General features: G+C 33.1%; 1 protein-coding gene across 2 annotated transcripts; it reads right to left on the reverse strand.

The window, feature by feature from the left end:
• Positions 1–6,814: 6,814 nt before the first annotated feature.
• LOC127718884 (uncharacterized) lies at positions 6,815–15,150 on the reverse strand. Of its 2 annotated transcripts, none has more exons than XM_052224948.1 (2): positions 14,997–15,150; positions 6,815–9,846 (listed from the first exon to the last, which is right to left on the reverse strand). In XM_052224948.1, exon 2 carries the CDS (start codon positions 9,678–9,680, stop codon positions 7,734–7,736), a length of 1,947 nt encoding a protein of 648 aa, XP_052080908.1. In that variant the 5' UTR covers positions 9,681–9,846; positions 14,997–15,150; the 3' UTR covers positions 6,815–7,733. The 2 variants fall into 2 exon arrangements, with proteins under 2 accessions (XP_052080908.1, XP_052080909.1); XM_052224949.1 differs by lacking the exon at positions 14,997–15,150 and adding an exon at positions 10,997–11,012.
• Between the last annotated feature and the right edge of the window lie 1,837 nt (positions 15,151–16,987).

The following is a 16,987-nucleotide window of genomic DNA, read 5'->3' on the forward strand; positions in this document are numbered from 1 at the left end:
AGTAACATCAGCGCAAAGTACATCGATTGTACTGAATGGACAAGGAGGTATAATTCAAACTGGAATTCTTGAAAATTAATTAAGAACTAGAATTTCCTGTATGTTTTCATATTAATAAGTTGATAGTTTCATTTATTTATCTATTTATGTATTTATTTATCTTTTAAATGTCTTTATACAATTTGGTTGGGGTTTTTTTTTTGGTGGGGGGGATGTATATCATGAAACAGTTATTGCATTTCGGGAGTTAGACAGGGCATGTTTTCTGTCTGACTGATCAACAGTCAGAGGGCATGTCCATGTTCGGGTCCAGTGTGCAATTAACCTACACTATCATGTTTTGTATCTTCCGCGGGATAGTGCGTATACACGATTCCCACGGGGACACTGGCTGGGGCAACTGAGCAGACTTAAGTTACACTCTCATATTCAAGTAATCTAATAAATGCATCTCAAATTAACTAATTAAAAAAAAAAACCTAAGAAGTGACACGATATGTCATATATTCAAAAACTCACAACTAAAGTTAATAAAAAAAACTAAGTACTTTTTTCTAACGTTAAATTAGGTTAGTATAGTGCGCAATTTCAAACTGGTAAGCCGCCTTCTTAAAACCTACAGCTAAAATATGAATAGAGTAGAATAGTAACGTATGTAGAATTGTACTATTACAGTAGGAGTCATATTGTATCGATATTACCATTTGTATGAAACTTTGGCTTGTAATTAAATTAGAAAATCTTACTGCGAGTTTGGTATTAGTTCAGTGCCAGAGCTTAGTTTACGTCTTCGGCATCCCCAGCTGACCTCAACGTATTTCTAATGATTTTACGTATAAAATTATGGCCCCCTAACAAGAAAGCCAGTAGCCTTCTTGTTACATTTGACACTGAAGATGCATGTAGTCTGGCAGAGGTTAATTTTCACATTGATAAACTTACTGTTTTTTATTCTTTTGTCCAAAGATAGCGAATTTTAATTTTTGAGGCAAATTCTTTTAATATTTTCATTCTAGAAGGTTCACTTGTTTTTAAAATCTTATAACATAATGGAAGGAATTTTATTGAATTTGATTTCATGTTTACCAGACAAATGCCAGAAGCTGGGTTTTCAAGAAGAAATATTAAAGACAGTTAATTATCTTACTTTTTGTTAAATGTGGGTAAATATTTCATTGTAAATATACATTTCCTGTATAAGAATATTCTTAAACATTCACGGATAAATGTAATCTAAATTATGGATTAATTACAGATAATTGTTGCACAGATTTTGCAAGAAAAATAGACCCCACTTGGATTTTTTACTCAAACAGATTTTCATTTTGGTTTTTTCTTAAAAAAAATACACTGTATTAATCATTAATCAATCATCTTTGAGACAAAATTAACAGATCTTTTATTTAATGCAGTGTAAATCAAAAGTTATATATAGGTAAAGGATTAAATCTATCATCATCATATAATTTTATTAAGAAATGAACATTTACTATTTATGTCACCCAAATATTTCAATTGCACACGAAAACAGAGGCCACATAATAGCACTGACCTATACAGATCAAACATCTATCTGATACTAATGAGGTTAAGTATTGTGTATTAAGTGGTCTGTCATGTTATGTATAAACTCAATAGTTATGTAATTTAGTCAAATTATAATTGCCATTAAAGAGAAGGCCCGTATATATGATTCCAATTATTGCCCCACCCTTTGTGTTTAATTGTCCCTCGATCACGACAGTTGTCAATCATACTGATATTGTATCAATACTTTTAATTAATTAGAAAGACAAAACTAGCCTGTAAATTGAAAAAAATAATGACTACTATTCTTAGAAATACTCTAAATTAAGATGTAACCAATTTTTTTACAGTTCATTTGTGCATATGAACACAAACAGGAGAACTATTGGGAACTATATGTCAGTGTGTATAGTTTTTGTTACTGATCTAGTAGCTAATTGTCTACTTTCTGTACGGGAAGCCGGTGCCTTAGGAAAGAATTGGAACAATAGTTCCAATCTTTTCAAAAACTATATTTTTTGGAAGCAGTCACTAAACCATGAAAATGAGGTCAAGGGCAAAGGACATATGACAGACGGAATCTTCGTATTATAAGTTATCTGCATACTAGGTACGAAGCATCCAGGTCTTCTACATTCTGAAATATAAAGCTTTAATCAAAAAGTTTACGCCGTTGCCCGATTGTTATCCCAGTGTCTCGGAACAAATATGTATGAGGTAAATTATATTCTAAATTCAAACGTAAAACTATTAGCAAAACATATAACGTGCAAAAAAATGGTTATACCTTTTTAACAAATTCTTCGATGCGATACTAAAACATCGATTTCGTTTAGAAGAAATTATCATGATTACAAATACGTGACTGTAGCATAAAAACATATCTGACGACCTCTTTGGACCTTTAGTCCAAGACAACTTCCTGTTGAGGTCAAGTGTTGTCAAAATAAAGAACATCAGTATTGAGCCGCAGCGGTTAAAGTTTAGAAAGAGAATATTTGGAAATTATGATAGTTTATGAACCAATTTTTCAAGACAAATAAAAGTCACAAAAATTCTTTGGTTGAAGTCTTTACAATGGTTTATTCATGTCTCTTTTGCAAAGTTGCATGTACAATAAATTGGTTAAATTGGCCCCGATTAGCTTCAACTGGTTTGTGACGTCATGAAAGTGGTGTAACTTTAGAATTCGGATTGGAATAAATGTCCATAAGGTTTATGCTGAGTCAAACAGGTTTTGCTCTTATTCCTTAATGCCGCGCGCTTAGAGGAGAATTTAATTGCATTTATGCTAATCTTCTTTGTACATAAACATTACAAACATATCTATATTCTAATTATATAGTAGTATTCGGTGTGTAGTATATTATTTTCATTCTATTTATAACATGTTCTTGTTTGATGTTTCCTTTCTACTTACTTTTGAATTTAGTTCAATCGTCGACTTGCAAATGGCCGAAACGTAACAAAATATTTAGCCCGAATGTTACACCAATTCGTCCTAGCGTGATTCTCCCGTTTGATATCATTGATAAATTTAATTTTCAAATTGCTGTTCCCAGATTATCAAGGGACAAAGAAAGATTATTTTTTAAACTAAGACTAAGGTATATTGGACTAAATAGCAACCTTATCAAAATTGGAATACATACGTCTACTCTTTGCACAAACTGCAGTCAGATTAGAACACTATATGTTTTCTTTTGATTCAGACGGAATATTTTTTGCTAAACTAAAAAAGTTAAATGTAACAGATTTTACACTGAAAGGTTAAATAACAGGCTATAATTTTTCTCTTATTCTTAACATCTAATGAATACAAAGAGACTAACTTATGCCAACAAATGGTATCAGTACTGCATATTTGTTTTATATTTTATCTAATTAAATCAGAAGGGGTAAACCTCTACTTGAAATAGTTTATATTCTGTCCCTGAAAAAAAAACCAAACTGAAAATTTGACATATGACAACTTTTGTATTTTGTGTCATTTTTATTTAATAAAAACTAGAGGTTAATATATATAACGAAAAATTTAATGTTAGCCCCTTGACAAAAAATATTGTAATTGTTAATGCATAATTTTATGTTAAAGATTTTTTTTATCTTTAATATGTTTTCCTACATCATTTACTATTGGTATATGATGTTTTAATATTTTATAATGTTTGCATCGTGTATATTGTTGTATAGTTTGCCTTCAACCCCCCTTGGAATTAGGTATTGACAATTCATTTGGAAACTCAACATATACCCTCACGACACTTACCAAAGAGAAAATCGTGGATAATCATAGGTCTGTTCTATGTTCCTTTGGAATTTCAACCAAAGATGGAGAACTGGATCTTCCATCACTGTATTGGATACCTAAACTACATAAGTGTCCTTACAAACAACGGTATATTGCTGGGTACCAAGTGCTCCACGAAACCTCTTTCTAAATTATCAACATCTATTTTATCAGCAATCAAAGCCGGGCTCCAAAGTTATTGTGAAACTGCCTATTCTAGAGGTGGCGTGAATCAGATGTGGATACTAAAAAATCCCAAAGATCTTTTAGAGTACATACAATCTAAGACTCTCTCATCTTGCAATAGTTTTAAAACATTTGACTTTTCTACACTTTACACACGTATTCCCCATTCCAAACTAAAAGACAAATTAAAAGAGATGGTATTACTTTGTTTCATTAAAAAGAATGGCAAACGTAGATACACGTATCTTGTCTTGGGGAGGGATAAATCCTACATTGTAAAGAATCACTCTGATTCAAACAAAAAATTCTCTGAAACTGACATTATCAAGATGCTTGGTTTCTTGATTGACAACATATTTGTTACGTTTGGAGGACGTGTTTTTCAACAGACTGTCGGAATTCCAATGGGAACCAATTGTGCCCCTTTTCTTGCCGACCTGTTTCTTTATCATTATGAGGCTGACTTCATACAGAAACTTTCTTTGGAAGAAAGATAAGAAGTTAGCAATATCCTTTAACTTTACGTTCCGCTAAATAGATGATGTTCTCTCACTAAATAATACAAAATTGTTGAACGAATCTATCCCATCGAACTAGAGATAAAGGATACTACAGATACAGTTAAGTCTGCCTCATATCTTGACTTACATCAATAAATTGACAACGAGGGTCGGTTGAAAACAAAACTTTACGACAAAAGAGATGATTTCAGCTTCCCAATTGTGAACTTTCCATTTCTATGTAGCAACATTCCAGCAGCGACTGCATACGGAGTATATATCTCCCAATTGATACGATATTCCCGGGCTTGTATTTCCTATCATGATTTCCTTGATAGAGGATTGCTGCTCACAAGGAAGCTATTAAACCAAGAGTTCTAAATGGTGAAGTTGAAATCATCCCTTCGTAAATTTTACGGACGCCATCACGAGTTGGTTGACCGTTATGGAATAACCGTTTCACAGATGATATCGGATATGTTCCTTATGTCGTAACTACAATACCCTTCCCTTTTCACGAATGTGACCTACCGAATTAGGTTATTTACCGGATTTGCAATAACATAAGCAACACGACGGGTGCCATATGTGGAGCAGGATCTGCTTACCCTTCCGGAGCACCTGAGATCACCCCCAATTTTTGGTAGGGTTTGTGTTGCTTAGTCTTTAGTGTTCTATGTTGTGACATCTGTACTATTATTTGTCTGTTTGTCTTTTTATTTTTGGCCATGGCGTTGTCAGTTTGTTTTCGATCTGTGAGTTTGACTGTCCCATTGGTATCTTTCGTCCCTCTTTTGGTACAAATGTGCTTTATGTGCAGATATTACATAAAGCTGCATTTACATCACCAGTTTATCCTTCTTCGATAAACATACATCAAAACGATTAGAATATAATTTTTTAAGAAATATCTATGTAGTAAAAATTGAAAATTTGACGATTTAAAGACAAATTCAAGAAAGTTTTTCGCCGATTTCATGTGCTTTCTATACAAATGGGCACCTATTCTGAAAGAATTCAATCAGTAATATTTCAGAAAAAAAAGAAATAAAGACATTATTTTTTCGATTTTCAGATACAGTTCAACGATCCAAAGATGTATGCAAAATTTTAAGAAAATCTGTGACATTGCCTATTTACTGTAACTTGACCTAGATGGAAATAAAGTAAACAACTGTAGGTTAATAGGGGATTAGTCCTAATTTGATAACTTTACACTTGTCCTGTGGGACAAACTAATATGTTGATTCTGCTTGTCCGAAGCAGGCAATCGGACACGCGGTAATGTAGAGCCCTGGATTTCTAGTACTGCAAATGTAAGCGTACTTTCATTTCGCCGTGTATTTATTCCGGGAACTGTTTTTCACTAGAGAATATTGGATGTAAATAGTGTGAAAGCGTCGATCTTGATATCGTTGTTTTGTTAATATTAGACCGGTGTATTGTTTACATAAATAAATGGGTTAAAATTAAAATGATTTTCAAGGAACCAGTTTAATTAATCTGAGTCAATCTGGTAAATATTATTGATGATGATGAGGAGGATATTTTTATAACTCAAAATACTTTTTCAATGATCAGGACATTGAACTTGATACAAACCAAATTTAAAGAGCAGATTTGTTCTTACATAAAGTTTCAATTACAGAAGCATCCTTTGATATTGACATAGAAGATATGATTTAATATCCAAGTCGACCGAAAAGCAAATACATAGAAAAACTTCGGCAATCCAATAAATATAAATATTACAATTAGTGACAATTTAAAAGCATATGATTTTATAGATTTGCATAGAAAATTATTTAAATCTCATTCGTTAATTAGCATTATTGTGTTATCGTGTGTTCAAAAATGAGTACTAATCATTTCATCAATGAATGGATCTAAAGCACTAGTGTAATTAATGCCGCTGTGTATAAAATAACTAGTGCAATCATTCTGGTACAAAATCACTAGTGTAATCATTCTTGGTTCAAAAACACTATGTGTGAACATTCCTTGGATGAAAACTCTCCACTTTTTACATAAATCAACTATGCAATTTTCAAATACACTTAAAAATATTAAGCCACATTTTATATATATTTCCCCTTCAAAAAAACCTTTTAGAACCTTATAATGACTGGTGGATGTTTTACACTGGACCCGGATAGAAAACCCTAGTGATTTTTTGTTGGTGGATAAAAATCACTGGGGATTTTCTTCCTCCGGATTAAGTACACTGGCGGAATCAAACCACTGTTACACAAACGTAGGCTCCTTAAGTATTGCTTTTATAAAGTGCGGCAAAGTTATAGTACTAAAAAGGTACACATGTAAAGTACGTATAATTCAATATATGTAAAAACAAACAAACAAACTCAAATATATTTTGATAATGTTTACTGATACCCTGATCGAGTACAACAAATTTCTCTCACGTTTTCGTACGCTACCATTTTGTCTATTACAGTTTGTGTACAAGAAACTAATAAACTCTTCCATTCTCTGTTCTGTTCGTATTGTTCTTTTTATTGATAAGCTGCATGGAGGATATATTTGGCCTTGTTATACACAGGTAGTTGTACTTTTATCACACAGTGACACGATTTGAAAAACATTTATTAGTATATTAAAATCAAACATATCTATAGATAGCTATTGAAACAAGTAAGGAATCTTGTGTATTGGGGCATGGGTTTTTTGAATATGGTTTGATCCTAAATTTCTCGAATTGATAATTTGCCATGGAAAGAAAATGAAAAAAAAAAACGTTTTTCCATATAAAAAAAGTGAAAAAATATTCAATATTGGATATAATTACTTCTGTCGTTGTTTAAAGGCGATACCAATTGATCGTCTTAAGACACAAATCATTGCCCCCTCTCATTACGAACAAAGATAAAGGATTGGTGCTTCAATTTATATGTATCACTAGTATCTTCAAAGAAATCTTTCTTGCACATGAACCTAAAATTAAGTATTTGAACCGTGTATCTTAAATGTCGGATATTAGCGGAAGCATAATGTGATAATTTGTGATCATATGTTGAAATTAAACCGCATTTTCTGTTTGACGCGTCCGACAAAAACGTTTTGCTGACTCGGTGACGATACATTTCTTCTTTACTTTCACGTGGTCTACCCGTCTTTCTAGGGTCTAGCGCATCCTTAGTTCGCCCTTGTTCAAAGATAATTTATCCAGCTGGGACTGAATATGATGTAAACTGCATTGACATCACATTATGTCAAACGCAATAACAGAATTTTCTAAGTTCTGTTTTTGTGATACATGCTGACTGGTTACCGTATGTGTTCGTTCGACTAATATCCCCTAAAACAGCAAAATGATTTTGCCCGTAACTTTCTATAGTAACCTCAAACAGAGCATTACTAGGATAAACATCAAAGGAAACTTGATATCTCTCTCGTAAATCCTCCTGTGGTTTATAAAACATATATAACAAAGGTTTCTTATTTTGATTTGAAGCATCGTAGCTGAGTTGTGAATGAATCCGTTTAGCATATTGAATTTTCTTCAGTGACAGTTTGGCACATTTTTCTTGTTGAATCTGTTTATTTATGTTTGCAGTCACATATTCTGCTAACTTTACTACAATTGGACTTTTTACGTCAACGCTATCAGAGGAATAACAGACACAATTGTGCTCATCAATACCGGCATCTGCGCATGACCGGTCGTTCGGTATCGGACGGAATAAACTTATTCCCCTTGGATACGGAACCGCAACTTCCTGTGATTTGAAGTTTTCGTTCAGTATATCGACTATCGTTTCGTATGCATCAAAAGGTGACGTTAGTCTGTTAATGTTTGTTTTCAAATTTTCATGCAAATTCGGATATGCTTCTTTTAGTTGTTGTGGAATTACTAATGAGATTAAAGGTAGCCTTTCTTCTAGTCTTCCAATCGGAGTGTTTCTGATTTTATCAACACGGGATCCATGGTCACTTAAAAAGAACAAAAATGAATTGTCCAGAAAACCTTCGGTTTTAAGGAAAGTCATTAGATCTAATAAATCATCGTCTGCCAACTTAATGAAATTAACATAGTTATGACTAAGTTTATTGTTCCATACAAGTGTGAATTTTAAGTCATCTTTGTAAGCTCGTAAAAATCTTTTAAAATAATCTATAGCAATGACATGCAATGATTTCTCCCCGTAGCACAAGTATGATGTTGAGCTTAACTTCACGTTTTTGTCCTCTAAAAACTGCAAAACATCACTAACAGGGGACTCAAACATTTGCATGTGGTTTATGGCGAGGTAAAAAGGTCGCATATAGTGATTTGTAGGAGGTTTTCGGAACCCACCTCCACCACTGGTTCCTAGATTGAAAGTTGATATTCGCGGCCAGTCTTCCAAAAACATTGTGGTTCCACCTAGTTCAGAAACGTTATGCCAAATAAAAGGGTGATTATCAAACGTTGTGTGCTCAACCACAGGAAATTCTTTGGAAAATGCATAATGTCCTGTAATTAAAGGGGCCATATTTGGCAGCGTGTTATCACCTAGTTTTGTATAGCCTTTAAACACATAAGCACCAAGATTATTTTCTAAATATGACATTGTCTTCGGAAGTTCACGTATTGCTGCAAGTCTAGACACTGAATCCATTCCGAAGATCAAAACACTGTATTTCCTCTTTGGGTTTCTTTTTTCTTTTTCTCGTGGTCGATAGACCTGATAATGTAGTCTACTGTAAACGATTTTCCCGCCAACAAAACATTTTACATTCACAAAATCTGTTCGGACAACAACAGAACTATTAAACCACACTTCGGGACCTAGTTCGATATCAAAATCATCGTTCGTCTTTCTCATAACTTCCTGGTACTGGCATGAAATGATGCTACTTTGTGCGCGCGTTTTATTCAAATGCAATGTAGAATTGAAATCAAAGTATACGAGATCACTGGCTTTTGAGCACATAATAGGATCAGGTTTCCAGAAAAATTTCATTATTTCTTTATCGTACGGATTCACTTCCGGTATGATACAGCTTGCTTGGATATTTTTGTGTACGTAAACCATATATCCAGGTCCAAAATACAAATGAAACATTGTATATACACTAAGACAAATAAAACTACACACGTAGAGAAGTCTTCTTAAAAACGTGTTTCTTCTGACTAAAGCTAGAAGGCGTTTCCGTACGACTCGACACGGGTACATTGTTGTTATAATGCAAAAATACTAACAGACACGGTTATTTAAGTTAATTGTATTCTATTCAAGTTTTTTTTTCGATTTAGTATTTACTGTCACCTCTAGGGTCCAAATCGTGTACTCGACTGAACTGTTTGATCTTCGAACAGATTTTTCCACTGATGAAAATTACCTGAAATGTAAAAAAAATATACATTGAGACGAGGTTGCAACAATTTGGTAATTTCATTCATACTTGAGTAGATATAGAAATAAGAAGACGTGGTATGAATGCCAATGCGACAACTTTCGACCAGAGACCAAAGGAGATAGAAGGTTACGACTATAGGTCACCATACGTCCTTCAACGGTGAGCAAATAAGCGAAACACATACCTAAATTAGTAAGCTATAAAAGGCCCCGAAATAACAAAAGTAAACAATTCAACGGAGAAAACTAACGGCCTGATTTATGTTCAAAATAATAAACGAAAACCAAATATGATATACAGCAACAAACGACAACACTCTCGCCTATTGTGGTGCTGTTACTATTTCTAAAAATTTCTTCATTTTGCTCGATTGTCAGATTGATACTTCAGGGCGTTGTACTCTCTCTACCCAATACAACGCAAACGTAAAATATATTAATCCCCAAATGCGCGCAAATGTAATGCGCCCAAATATTTCTATACAATTGAGCACAATAAAGAAATTTTAGAAATAGTTTTGATTATATCAAAAGACCAAAATGTCCTTTGTTTGATTATGCGTATAATCTGAATTTAGTGATCCACACACACACACACACATAATTTGATGCATATTTTTTCTCTTCCTTTTCTTCCTATCTTTTCTTTTTCTATATTGTTTGTTTAAATGTCTCTTAAATTACATGTGTTTGATTTGAATTATGTAAGAATGAATTTAAATATTTGCATGCTATGAAATTCTATTGATTGATATTTTATCTCAGTAGAAGACGATCTAAGTTGACCTCACTAGTGTCTAACCCTTTGTGTGATATTTTAAAAATAAAATATGTTTAAACTAAACAATTATCTCTCCGTTTGGAAAACAACTTAGGGCATATAATTCAGTTCTTTAAGAAAACTACAAGGTGAAGGATCTCAGTATTATTTGTAATGAGTACACTGTTTTGTCCTAAAATAGCTCCAAATAGCTAGAAATATTTCAGATAGTATAGAAAATAATATAATACAAAAGGCAAACGCCAGATTGAAGATTCTTTACAGATAAGCTAAATGCTTGGCAGATAATTCCATAGCATTTTTAATATAATAATGGCTTTCATGCAATGCCACTTCGACTATGCCTGCTCACCGTGACATATCGAGTGAATAACTCCCTCAAGTATCATCTGTAATGTTGATGGTTGTGTGTGGTATGTATCATCTGTAATGTCGATGGTTGTGTGTAGTATGTATCATCTGTAATGTTGATGGTTGTGCGTGGTATGTATCATCTGTGATGTCAATGGTTGTGTGTGGTATGTATCATCTGTAATGTTGATGGTTGTGCGTGGTATGTATCATCTGTGATGTCAATGGTTGTGTGTGGTATGTATCATCTGTGATGTCAAATGATTGTGTGTGGTATGTATCATCTGTAATGTTGATGATTGTGTGTGGTATGTATCATCTGTAATATTTATGGTTGTGTGTGGTATGTATCATCTGTACTATTTATGTTTGTGTGTGGTATAAATCATCTGTAATGTCGATGATTGTGTGTGGTATGTATCATCTGTACTATTTATGTTTGTGTGTGGTATAAATCATCTGTAATGTTGATGCTTGTGTTTGGTATTTACCATCTGTAATGTTTAATGCTGATATTTGTGTGCGTGTATCACACGTAATGTTTTATGCTGATATTGGTGTGTATGCATCACATGTAATGTTTTGCTGATATTTGAGTGTGTGTGTGTATCATATGTAATGTTTAATTCTGATATTTGTGTGTGTGTATCATATGTAATGTTTTATGCTGATGTGTGTGTGTGTCATATTTAATGTGTAATGCTGAAGTGTGTGTGTGTGTGTGTGTGTGTGTCATATGTAATGTGTAATGCTGATGTGTGTGCGTGTGTGTGTCATACGTAATGTTTAATGCTGATATGTGTGTGTGTGTGTATCATATGTAATGTTTTATGCTTATATTTGTGTGTATATCATATGTAATGTTTTATGTTGATATTTGTGTGTGTATCATCTGTAATGTTTTAGGCTGTTATTTGTGTGTGTACCATATGTTATGGTTTTGGTGATATTTGAGTATGTGTGCATCTTATGTAATTTTTAATGCTGATATTTTTGTGCGTGTTTGTGTGTATGATATGTAATGTATTATGATGATATTTGTTTGTGTGTATCACATTTAATGTTTTATGCTGATATTTGTGTGTGTCATCATGCATCAATATACAATATAATAGTCTTAGTACTGTGAAATCAACCACTTAGATTACATTGTTGTTTGCTTTATAGTGATTAAGATTATAACACAATGTTGACTGCTGTACCCCTATTTTTGACATATTTACCTGTTATGTCTGTTTTTTTTCTCACACATTGTCTTCAATATAGTGGAATTTTATGCTACTGTCATACAAGTGAGAGGTTTAGCTAGCTATAAACCAGGTTTAATCCACCATTTTCTACATAAGGAAATGCCTGTACCAAGTCAGGAATATGACAGTTGTTTTCTATTCGTTTGATGTGTTTGAGCTTTTGATTTTGCCTTTTGATAACGAACTTTCCGATTTGAATTTTCCTTGGAGTTCGGTTTTTTTGTTATTTTACTTTTTATTGATTTTGATAACTGATATATGAATAGATTTTGGAAAACTCATTTGTTCTTTATTAAGTCAAAAGTAGTTCTAAGCAATTTTTAACATGACAAAGGAAAATTGAGTTCTACATATATCTTGTTAAGAAAATACATTGATAGTAATGCTATTATCTAAAAAAACAGGGGGAAATGTTTGGCTTTATTATCAAAATGAACACTGAAAACGACGATAAAAACTCCAGTTATGAGGCCATAAGGGAGCTACCATTTGATTTTTGGGGGGCTAGGATGAAATTTGAAAAAAAGACAGGACAGGAGTTTTTAGTAAAAAAAAAGGCAGGATGAGCAACTTGGCAAAAAATGGCAGGATGACAATTTATGTAACAAAAGTCAGTATAAACTAACCCCCCTCCCCCCATAAAAATCAAATGGTAGCTCCCTAACCCCAGCTAAAATTTTCAAATCTCCAGTTGTGGCTTGACATATCTGTCACATGTATGTAATGTTTTGTGTTGATATTTGTGTCTGTATGTATTATATGTAATGTTTTACATGGATAATTGTGTGTGGATGTATCATCTGTAAATCTTTTATGTGGGCATGTATGTGTATGTATCATCTGTAATGTGTTATGCTGATATTTGTGTATGCATGTATCATCTGTAAAGTTTAAGATTGATATTTGTGTGCATGTATTATTCGTAATGTTTATGCTGATATTTGTGTTTGTGTATCATATTCAATGTTTTATGCTGATATTTGTGTGTGTGTATGTATTATCTGTAAAGGTTTATGCTGATACTTGTGTGTGTATGAATCGTCTGTTATGTTTTATACTGATACCTGTGTGTGTATGTATCATCTGTAATGTGTTATGCTGATACTTGAGTGTGTATGTATCATCTGTACTGTCTATGTTGATATTTGTGTGCGTGTGTATCATATGTAGTGTGTTATGCTGATATGTGTGTGTGTGGTGGTGGTGGTGGTGGTGGTGGGGGGGGGGGTATCATCTGTACTGTTATGCTGATATTTTTGTATGCATTTATCATCTGTAATGTTTTATGCTGATACTTGTGTGTGTATGTATCATCTGTACTGTTCTATGCTGATACTTGTGTGTATGTATCACTTGTAAAGTTTTATGCTGATAATTGTATGTGTGTGTACATCTGTGCTGTTTTATGCTGATATTTGTGTATGCATGTATCATCTGTAATGTTTTATACTGATCTAAGTGTGTGTATGTATCATCTGTAATGTTTAATGGTGATATCTGTGTATACATGTATCATCTGTAATGTTTTATGCTGATATCTGTGTGTGTATGTATCATCTGTAATGATTTATACTGATACTTGTGTTTGTTTGTATCATCTGTAATGTTTAATGGTGATATTTGTGCATGCATGTATCATCTGTAATGTGTTATGTTGATACTTGTGTGTGAATGTATCATCTGTACTGTTTTATTCTGATACTTGTGTTTGTAGGTATCATCTGTAATGTTTTATGCTGATTCTTGTGTGTGTATGAATCGTCTGTAATGTTTTATACTGATATTTGTGTGTTTGTGTGTTTAATGGTGATATATGTGTATGCATGTACCATCTGTAATGTTTTATGCTGATATCAGTGTGTGTATGTATCATCTGTTTTGTTTTATACTGATACTTGTGTATGCATGTATCATCTGTTTTATTTTATACTGATACTTGTGTATGCATGTATCATCTGTAATGTTTTATGCGGATACCGGTGTGTGCATGTATCATCTGTAAAGTTTTATGCTGATATCTGTGTGTGTATGTATCATTTGTAATGTTGGTGATACTTGTGTGTGTATGTATCATCTGTAATATTTTAGGCTGATATCTGTGTGTGTATGTATCATCTGTTATGATTTATAGTGATACTTGTGTGTGTATGTATCATCTGTACTGTTTATGCTGATATTTATGTGTCTATGTATCATCTGTAATACTGTATGTGTTATATGAAATACTGTCCAAGACATTTTTTCATAGATAAGGACAAAATATTATGATACCTTATCATGAAATAGTGTCTTGGGGGACAACGTCGGTTTGATCCTACCAACGATTGCCATGTATGCCATGCTTATTCGCCAGCTGAAGGTGTCAAGAGGAGTAACGTGTATCTCCGAGTTTTAAAAGCTGTTTAACTAAGACTGTGTTTTAGATTTTTTTATCTCAGATTTATCATTGTCCGACTTTTAAATAAATTTCATGAGAGTTCTACCTTTGGACATGCCCCCTCTGCTGAGTAGATTATTATGATTTAAAGTCAACAGATAAATATGGAAACTTACGGTTGAAAAAATACACACCGAACAGAATGGATCCCTTCAGAAAAACAGATACATTAATTTAATTTAATAATTTAAGGATTAGAACTTCCTCATGGCTAAACAATGTGTGTGTAAGTGTATATGTGAAATAATAATCTTGTGTGGCATCGATCGTTTTTCTGACTGGAACAATGCTAGATAAATAAAAAAAAGACTTACATTTCAAATTGTCTGGCTACTTCCGGTTTATGTTGATATAAATTAAGTGTGTATTAACAAGTTTTATCACTAAAATCCCTATTAAGACGGTTAAATGTAATACAATTGTATTAATTTTAAATTTGTCTGTATACGATGTATTGTGTCTTGACGGTATGCACCAATGAGCATTTAGCTACAGGTCGATATTTAACAGATAGTTATAGTTGATGGTATGATAATATTTCCATTTAAATCGTCACACCAGGGAATATAAACTTCATTAAGCTCGAATTGCACCCATAAGAGGATAAAAGGCATAATAACATATACAAATTACCAAAATGAAGATACTGCGTGTTACATGAATCCTCTTTAACAGAACATTTCTGTACAATAATTTAATATTAATGTGTATGTGCTTGAAGTTTCATCTATTTAACCTTGGACGAAACCATGATAGTGCCAACATCAAATATAACTTTTACCTGGTCTTGGTGCTAATTTAACATATAAATCATCAGAGAATTGTTTGAAGATAATAAACTGTCGATTGCTTTATTTGCACTGACCCATGACAAGATTTGTTTATAAGACTTGAGGGGAAAACCATTTTCCAATACCGATACAAGATTTAAGTGTGGACTTTCTCAAAATACAAATGCATTGAAAGATATTCTATGATATACACAGTGAAAATTGTTAACATCGACTCGAAATTATAAAACGCACTCGGACATTTCAAAGTTTCTCTTTTTTTCAGAATCTTTCCTTTACTTATAGTTGCGTTTGTCTATTTAAGAAGTGCAAACAAAATTGAAATAAATATTACAAATGTCAAGGCTAAAAATGGCGGGGGGAGAACATTCGGGCCACAAGCCTACATAAATACAAGTCATTGTTTGATCTGAGTAGTATGTGACCAGGGAAAAAGCAGCTTCATTTATTATTTAGGACTTTAATATAAAATTCTCAATTTTGATATTTTAGACTTTAATTTTCTGTGTTTTATAATTCATTTTATTTTATATTTTCGTTTCTATTTACATTTCATATCCAGGACTTAAACCAACATGCTTGAATTTTATATTAAAGTCCTGAATAATAAATGAAGCTGCTTTTTCCCTCATCACAAGTATATCACGGCTGTCATTTGGTGTCGAGACAAATGATCGTGAAAGAATAAGTGACGGCGGTCAAATCGTGAAAGATCCGTTATCAGATCGTTAATTATACCCCACGCAACGAAGTTGCGGAGGGTATAATGTTTTTGACCCGTCCGTCCGTCTGTCCGTCCGTCAGTCCGTCAGTCATTCTTGTCATCGCAACTCCTCTGAAACCACAAAACAGAATTTCATGAAACTTTGTAGATAATAAGGACATACTATGTAGATGTGCATATCGACAGGAAATTATGATTCAATTTTTTTTCTAGGAGTTATGCCCCTTTGAACTTATTGGCCTCAAAATACTACTGCAACAGTTTGTCATTGCAACTCCTCTGAAACCACACAACAGAATTTCATGAAACTTTGTAGATAATAAGGACATACTATGTAGATGTGCATATCGACAGGAAATTATGATTCAATTTTTTTTCTAGGAGTTAAGCCCCTTTGAACTTATTGGCCTCAATATACTACTGCAACAGTTTGTCATCGCAACTCCTCTGAAACCACACAACAGAATTTCATGAAACTTTGTAGATAATAAGGACATACTATGTAGATGTGCATATATACAGGAAATTATGATTCAATTTTTTTTCTAGGAGTTAAGCCCCTTTGAACTTATTGGCCTCAATATACTACTGCAACAGTTTGTCATCGCAACTCCTCTGAAACCACACAACAGAATTTAATGAAACTTTGTAGATAATAAGGGCATACTATGTAGATGTGCATATCCACAAGAAAATTTTAATCAGTTGACTTTTGTAGAGTTATGAGTCTTTGAACTTAGGAATCTGGTGAGATTTTGTTTGTCCAGTGACAATGTGGGGGCGTGGGGTA

Source organism: Mytilus californianus, unplaced genomic scaffold (genome assembly GCF_021869535.1).
Source record: "Mytilus californianus isolate M0D057914Y unplaced genomic scaffold, xbMytCali1.0.p SCAF_10, whole genome shotgun sequence".
NCBI classification, from domain to species: Eukaryota; Metazoa; Mollusca; class Bivalvia; order Mytilida; family Mytilidae; genus Mytilus; species Mytilus californianus.